We start from the raw sequence: 9,164 nt of genomic DNA, 5'->3' as shown, positions 1-9,164 counted from the left end.
GATCAAGTTCTTGCCTGTGCTGGCAACACCTACTCTGACTTGTTGGGAATGAAGATCATGTTCCTGTCTGTGCTGGCAAGCACCAACTATGACTTGTTGGGAGTGAAGATCAAGTTCTTGTCTGTGCTGGCAACACCTACTCTGACTTGTTGGGAATGAAGATCATGTTCCTGTCTGTGCTGGCAACACCTGCTATGACTTGTTGGGAGTGATGATTATATTCCTGTCTGTGCTGGCAAGCACCAACTATGACTTGTTGGGAGTGAAGATCATGTTCCTGTCTGTGATGGCAACACCTACTCTGACTTGTTGGGAATGAAGATCATGTTCCTGTCTGTGCTGGCAACACCTGCTATGACTTGTTGGGAGTGATGATTATATTCCTGTCTGTGCTGGCAAGCACCTGCTATGACTTGTTGGGAGTGAAGATCATGTTCCTGTCTGTGCTGGCAAGCACCTGCTATGACTTGTTGGGAGTGAAGATTATATTCCTGTCTGTGCTGCCAACACCTGCTATGACTTGTTGGGAGTGAAGATTATATTCCTGCCTGTGCTGGCAACACCTGCTATGACTTGTTGGGAGTGAAGATCATGTTCCTGTCTGTGCTGGCAACACCTGCTATGACTTGTTGGGAGTGAAGATCATGTTCCTGTCTGTGCTGGCAAGCACCTGCTGTGACTTGTTGGGAGTGAAGATTATATTCCTGTCTGTGCTGGCAACACCTGCAGTGACTTGTTGGGAGTGAAGATTATATTCCTGTCTGTGCTGGCAACACCTGCTATGACTTGTTGGGAGTGAAGATCATGTTCCTGTCTGTGCTGGCAACACCTGCTATGACTTGTTGGGAGTGAAGATCATGTTCCTGTCTGTGGGGAAGGCCCCTATCATGCGACCACTGGCTGGGACAAACACAGGCTTCACACTGGTGCTGGTGGTGGCCACCCCTGAAAAAGCAGATGGTACTAAATTTTTCTCTTTTGCATTGCAAAACAGTTGCATTAAAGCTTTAAAACAATAATACAAGAACAGTGTTCCTGCTGGCTTTTGAAACTGCCAGTCTTTGTTGACAGGCAACTCATGAATTACCAGTCCACCCAAATTATGTGTCAGTCAATAAATAAAGAAACATGGTAAGCATGGCCCTTACACTGCAATATATCCACAATAGCACCTGGTAGGCATTTCCTTACACTGCAATGTATCCACAATAGCACCCGGTAAGTATGGCCCTTATACTGCAATATATCTACAATAGCACCCGGTAAGCATGGCCCTTACACTGCAATATATCTACAAAGGCACCCGGTAAGCATTGCACTAAAAACTGCAATATATCCACAATAGCACCTGGTAAGCATGACCCTTACACTGCAATGTATCTACAATAGCACCTGGTAAGCATGACCCTTACACTGCAATGTATCTACAATAGCACCTGGTAAGCATGACCCTTACACTGCAATATATCCACAATAGCACCTGGTAAGCATGGCCCTTACACTGCAATGTATCTACAATAGCACCTGGTAAGCATGACCCTTACACTGCAATATATCCACAATAGCACCTGGTAAGCATGGCCCCTTACACTGCAATGTATCTACAATAGCACCCGGTAAGCATGGCCCTTACACTGCAATATATCCACAATAGCACCCGGTAAGCATGGCCCTTTCACTGCAATATATCTACAATAGCACCCGGTAAGCATGGCCCTTACACTGCAATGTATCTACAATAGCACCTGGTAAGCATGACCCTTACACTGCAATATATCCACAATAACACCTGGTAAGCATGGCCCTTACACTGTAATGTATCTACAATAGCACCCGGTAAGCATGGCCCTTACACTGCAATATATCCACAATAGCACCCGGTAAGCATGGCCCTAAAAACTGCAATATATCCACAATAGCACCTGGTAAGCATGACCCTTACACTGCAATGTATCTACAATAGCACCTGGTAAGCATGACCCTTACACTGCAATATATCTACAATAGCACCTGGTAAGCATGGCCCTTACACTGCAATGTATCTACAATAGCACCTGGTAAGCATGACCCTTACACTGCAATGTATCTACAATAGCACCTGGTAAGCATGACCCTTACACTGCAATATATCTACAATAGCACCTGGTAAGCATGGCCCTTACACTGCAATGTATCTACAATAGCACCTGGTAAGCATGACCCTTACACTGCAATATATCCACAATAGCACCTGGTAAGCATGGCCCTTACACTGCAATGTATCTACAATAGCACCTGGTAAGCATGACCCTTACACTGCAATATATCCACAATAGCACCTGGTAAGCATGGCCCTTACACTGTAATGTATCTACAATAGCACCCGGTAAGCATGGCCCTTACACTGCAATATATCCACAATAGCACCCGGTAAGCATGTCCCTAAAAAACTGCAATATGTCCACAATAGCACCTGGTAAGCATGACCCTTACACTGCAATGTATCTACAATAGCACCTGGTAAGCATGACCCTTACACTGCAATGTATCTACAATAGCACCTGGTAAGCATGACCCTTACACTGCAATATATCCACAATAGCACCTGGTAAGCATGGCCCTTACACTGCAATGTATCTACAATAGCACTCGGTAAGCATGACCCTTACACTGCAATATATCCACAATAGCACCTGGTAAGCATGGCCCCTTACACTGCAATGTATCTACAATAGCACCCGGTAAGCATGGCCCTTACACTGCAATATATCCACAATAGCACCCGGTAAGCATGGCCCTTTCACTGCAATATATCTACAATAGCACCCGGTAAGCATGGCCCTTACACTGCAATGTATCTACAATAGCACCTGGTAAGCATGACCCTTACACTGCAATATATCCACAATAGCACCTGGTAAGCATGGCCCTTACACTGTAATGTATCTACAATAGCACCCGGTAAGCATGGCCCTTACACTGCAATCTATCCACAATAGCACCCGGTAAGCATGGCCCTAAAAACTGCAATATATCCACAATAGCACCTGGTAAGCATGACCCTTACACTGCAATGTATCTACAATAGCACCTGGTAAGCATGACCCTTACACTGCAATATATCTACAATAGCACCTGGTAAGCATGGCCCTTACACTGCAATGTATCTACAATAGCACCCGGTAAGCATGACCCTTACACTGCAATGTATCTACAATAGCACCTGGTAAGCATGACCCTTACACTGCAATATATCTACAATAGCACCTGGTAAGCATGGCCCTTACACTGCAATGTATCTACAATAGCACCTGGTAAGCATGACCCTTACACTGCAATATATCCACAATAGCACCTGGTAAGCATGGCCCTTACACTGCAATGTATCTACAATAGCACCCGGTAAGCATGACCCTTACACTGCAATATATCCACACTCCTTACACTGCAGATTTCTGATTTCTGCAGGCAATTTTAATGATAATTATATCCATTTAGCAATAATAAATGTTTAAACGTCCACATTTAATGCATTATATATTCCACTGTAAACGTTTGTGTTTACATTAAAGCATTGTATCGGAAACATATGTACTGGTCCTGTACGTCTATTATACCGGTTGTAAGTGTCAAGTTTTTATTTTGACATCACATGTGCCATGAAGATACCAAATAGTGTATGCTTTTCGGCATAATAGATTTGTTATGGTGTCTTAAGTTGCTGTAAAGAAACCATAAAGACACCATGACTAATTATGTCCAACCGTTTCTTTTCCTGCTTAATAAACGGGACTGAGAGACTAGGTAAGCACATCTTATATATACATTATGTACAAAAGATTCCTTTTGTTTCTGAAAGAGCATAATATTTTTTGACTATATTAATTTCACCATTCCTCCAAACTGCATCTTTTTAAGACTGACACCCACCATTACAGTGTTGATGTATTCTCTCTGCTAGAGCGAGCCCGCTGAGTGCTGCCCCCTGGATACAGGGGCTCACCAGCCAGTCCCCACAAATACCCACATTACTGAAGCTGTCAAACACACACTCCTCATCTGTTCCCAGCACATTCATGGGCACAGCTGCCCCCCACAACTGTACTCGGGAATACACTACGGTGGGGAGCTGGCCCTTCCCTGTCGCCTGGCTGAATGCATCGAGCAGCTTGCTGGTAACGCCTTGAGCCTTCCCCGGGGGAATGTTCTCCTGAGGAACCTTGTTTGCTGTGCCGAACTCTCTCGTACTAAACACTGTCCAACATTCAATCTTATTAGCAGGAAATCTCTGTCCTAGCTTGGCAGTGTTGTTTGCAATCCATGATATATCTTGATGTTCAACATGTGCTCCCTGAAAGGGGAGTTTAAGTGGCTCTCTGAATGCAACCAGTAGAACCCACAATGAACAAAGTTGCATCCGTGGATCCCTGGAGACAAGATGATCCCCAAACCTCACTGTCAGCAGTCTATGAATGTCGGGTACTCCAGCGTTTGACATTAACTTGTCTGCACACTTACCATTGTGAGCTACAACCAAATAGTCAAAGAAGCCATACTTGTCTACCTGCCATTTCCTAGACACACTGTCGAAGCTGACACTGCCAATCCAACAAGGCCGCTGTACTTTGACGAGTGATGCCAGACATTCCACCACAGACCTCATTCCCTCACTGCCAATAAAAGCCTGAGTGATATTAGCATCTGTCGAGAATCTGCCCTTCTTGAGATGTCCAATGTTCCCTGACCACACTTTCACTGCCCCTTTGGAGTGCAGAAAACTGACAATTTTAGCAAACCGTTTGTCAGTGACTGTGAAGTACTGAGCTGAGTGGTCAAATATGTATGTTTTCCCCTCAATCGGCACATGGCGAGATGAGCAGCGACCTCCCACTGCATTTTGACCTGCATGATGAAGCATTAACAACATAAATATATCTAATATACAAATCTTGCAGAAGCACACACAGTTTTATCTTTTATTCCAAAAGATTATTTGAATTATTGTAATTAAGAATCACATCAATGGAAAGTCAGAATGTGGCCATTGACTTCTGGTTCCATTGGTCATGCTTGTGGATACATATACAATTTTGAAATGGTTGATAATGCTTCAAATATTGAGCCAGTGCTATAACTGTAACCCCGATTTAGATAAATTTACAATTGACCTGGTTAAACTTAATATACATTGTATTATCAACAAAGGTCCTTATACTACAAGGAGTGCCACTTTACCTGTGTCAAACACGGTTACATCGTGAATGTTCAGCTGCCCGAGTCTGGCAGCACAAACCAGGCCAGATACTCCTCCGCCCACAATGGCCACTCTTGGGGACTGCATTTGCTGAGGATTCAAAATATTTGCCATCTCATTCTTAGCACCAAGGTGATCAAATTCTATTCAACTTTTTAATTCTGCCCAAGGTTTGTTTATAGGAATAAGAGCTGAAATATTGACTATAGTAAACATGATGAAAGCATATATTTATGTGCAGCCATTTGGTAAAAAAATACAAAGTTGAAAAAAAGGACAAAAGTACACAATAAAGGTCAAATATTACAAATAAAGAACTAAATGTTACAGTGATCCAATAACTGTTCAATGCTTGGTGCAACACAAGGGTGCTATGATGCCGAGTTTTGTTTCAGACGCACATTTTCATAACATCTGAAAAGTAAACCTTGTTAAATTAGTTTTATTTAACAGCTTTTCAAAAACTGTGTGTGAATAAAATGTTGCCTAATATCTGAGCAACAAAAATATACATCAAATGGATTTGTATGCATATGTATAACGTCATACATTCGTTAGGAAAAATAGCATGCCATTAATAAAGAAAATCAATTTTCCTCTATGGCATCAGTGTTCGTTTTCACACCTGATTTATTTCGCTGGTTACATCTAGACCATTGATATTTGTAACAAAGACAAGTTGTAAGTTGATGCTAAAATGTATGCGTAATTCGGGGATGTATACATCGCAGCGGTGTGTGAAATATATTTGATGTAATATGCGTCTCATAACCGGCATATGCGAAACGGGATTTAGTAAACACTATCCAATATGGGGTTCGTGTTTGCTTATTTTCTAAAACATTTCAAACGATTCTCGGGTAGTCTGCGACATTTCCTAAATATAATTATTGATTTGATAAACCACACATATACGTGATGTTTTCGTTATTGAATTTTCCGAGTATATATCCGACATTTAGATTTAAAAACGTACTAAAAGTAACGCTGTGAATGGTGATTTAGTAACATATCATAAGTAGCATAATTTTCATATATATTTTTCAGTAATTTAATTTTGCCTAAAAATGGCTGCGTGTGATTTTAGAAAAATTAGAATTTCCCACAGAATTCCAATCTGTGAGTGTGTGTGATGTATTTTGAAATTTATTCAACTTCAAAGTGAGCGTACAACTTGTCTTTGTCACAAATATATATGGTCTAGATGTTAACAAGCAAAATACATCAGGTGTGAAAACGAACGCTGACGCCATAGAGGAAAATTGATTTTCTTCATTTATGGCAAGCTATTTTTCCTAATGAATGTATAACATTATATATATGCACTGTTTCGAAAAAGCTGTTAAATAAAAAAATTCTCGCACAGTGTTCACTTTTCAGATGTTATGACTATGTGCGTCTGGAACAAAACTCGGCATCATAGCACCATCGTGTTGTACCAAGCATGTACAGTTAATTGGATCATTGTAGCTTAATCCTAGTTTAGCATCAAATGAGTGTTTATTGAATGTTGTATACTAAATACATGAACTTATTAGGCACATGCAAGATTACACAGTATACTGTATTTATGAAACAGCTCTTGCCCGGTGACGATACTTAAACGCACCATGTATACACAATATGTACATCATGCATACGTCAGACAATGAGTGCACGAGGAATGATGAATAGGTCGTGAACCGCGGCATGTAGTTATCATATACACGGCAGAACAAGCCAATTAAAGTCAGATTTTTTTACAAATTGCAGCGCCATCTGGTGTTCTTTACTGTCAAAGTCCTTTCGTGCCCACTGACTTTCTTTCTTACACAATGTTCTTTCTTTTCTTATGTCTTTTCGTAACATTTGACTATCAATATTGCATACTTGTTACGTTAATTTCAGCTTTTTATTTTTTTTCTGTCCTCTGTTTGTTTTCTATTTTGACCTTCATTTGTAACATTTAGTTCTTGATTCGTATTATTTGACATTTTTTGTGTACTTTTGTCCTTTTTTCATCTTTGTATTTTGTTACCGAATGGCTGCCCATAAATACGCTTAAAAAAAAGAAGCGCAAAATGGATAGTTTGGGCCATAAATGCTGTTCTCCCCAGGCCCTCCCGGTCCCTGGATCTGAACCCTATAGAGCAACTGGGGGATGAATTGGATAGATGTAATTCGCATATTCGTCTCTTCCATGGGCAGGAGGTGTCAGACCGCTATCGATTCCAATGGGGGACATACGCGTTATTGATGGTAGCTCACCTTCACCTTGGACTATACCCATGCACCAATAACTGAGATGAATACAATCTCCATGTGTTCTCGCCACAACATTTTGGCTCAATACCATGTATGGATCCTTGTATAAATGTATTTTCCTACCTCACACAAATCTCTTTGCGTTTCATTTTTTGAAGAGTATATATTACCAATAAGGGTAGATGCAGAGCTCCAGTTAAGCTGCGTATCTGTGTGAAATACGCATCAGAAATGAAGAAAAACGCAGTAAAATAAAAATTCAAGCGTATCAAATACGCAACGAACATTGATTACAAATACGCTACAAGACTTGAGCGTATCATCAAAATATTGTGAAGTAACCCTGCTTATTCGATTAGCAAATCACCCAACTTATTTTGATATTATCAACGGGCATTCCGTCAACCTTGCCAAACTCCACGATGATAGTTACATCATGATCATTTGCCTTCACACTTTCTTGTGGAAGTATTGTGGTATTTTTTAGTCCTATAAAGCTCTCGAAACCACACAACACAAGTTTGCAGGGCCTAGATGAATAGTGTTTTTAAATATTTAACTTAAATACCCACTTATGTGAAAACTAGTGGGTAACAGAAATTTAAATACCCAGAGAGAATTACTGATACCCAGTGATTTTAAAATGCATGGGCAAAATACCCACAACACCAAAAGCTTATCTGGAGCTCTGAGATGGGTCTTGTGTAATAATCCCAGGGTGAATTGGTTAGTTGAGGTGACAAGACATCACACTGATTCCTAGTTGAGAACAATATGCGTCATCATCCATTACTCATGGAGTCACAAATTGATAACACAGCAATGTCTGTGCAATGGGCTGATTTCAGTGAAGTTTCCTTGTATGATTGACACTCCATATGTTCCTCATGAACTTAAATTCCTAGAATGACAATAAGTAATATTCCCTAGATCTATACGGAAACAAACCATGAATTAAACTCCTATGTATGGTTTATCTGTCACTCCTGCATGAATGAATGTTGGGCTGGGACGAATCCAAATGTACTAGCCGGGTACCCAACCCCCTATTACCCTGACCTACCCGGTGCCCGCTGTAGGTATCAGGAGTTGGGTACAAATTGTCCGATTGTGAATAGTTTGACCGTAGCTCTGGCAAAATGTATTTAGATACACGTACAAAACGATCTGGTCACTCAAACTGACTGAATCTTTATCATTAGGCCCATTCAAACATATGAATGTCAGAAGGAATGCGTGCATAAATCAGAGAGGCTAACATTAGTGACTTGTAGTGTAAGTTGTAACCATGGAGTTGTAATGTTTGTCATTTAACAATATTTCACCTGACTAATCACGCGTCCTACTCAGTACCCACCCGACCAGAGGTGCCTGTCCCATAACCCAGAGCCGCGATGGGCCCTACAGTCAAGTACAGTCATGACCCTACATCGCGGCTCTGGGCTACATGTCTCAGTTACAATATGACTTCTGTTCCTGCTCCATGCTAGACATACGCTAGTTGGATAACAGTGAGAAAGGTTACAACATACCACAATGGACGAACTTGTATCCACGACGTGTTGCAGCAGCTTGTGAAGTGCTTACATAAGGTGTGGATCAAGGGAGGTAATTCGAAAGAATAATCTCCCTTTGACCATGAGTCGTTCAATAGAAGTTACTGGTCATAATGTTCGAAATATTCCAT

General features: G+C 41.1%; 1 protein-coding gene across 1 annotated transcript; it reads right to left on the bottom strand.

Moving 5' to 3' along the window:
* On the bottom strand, positions 1 to 9,075 carry LOC139467028 (renalase-like). Its single transcript, XM_071248738.1, has 4 exons — positions 9,010 to 9,075; positions 5,215 to 5,323; positions 3,910 to 4,881; positions 1 to 945 (listed from the first exon to the last, which is right to left on the bottom strand). The coding sequence occupies exons 2-4, from the start codon at positions 5,318 to 5,320 to the stop codon at positions 833 to 835; spliced, it is 1,191 nt and encodes a 396-aa protein (XP_071104839.1). The 5' UTR covers positions 5,321 to 5,323; positions 9,010 to 9,075; the 3' UTR covers positions 1 to 832.
* Between the last annotated feature and the right edge of the window lie 89 nt (positions 9,076 to 9,164).

This window comes from Haliotis cracherodii, unplaced genomic scaffold (genome assembly GCF_022045235.1).
Source record: "Haliotis cracherodii isolate W230 unplaced genomic scaffold, xgHalCrac1.p SCAF_19, whole genome shotgun sequence".
Lineage (NCBI taxonomy): Eukaryota > Metazoa > Mollusca > Gastropoda > Lepetellida > Haliotidae > Haliotis > Haliotis cracherodii.
Note: the sequence above shows the minus strand (reverse complement) of the source record. Positions and strands in the feature narration are given on the sequence as shown.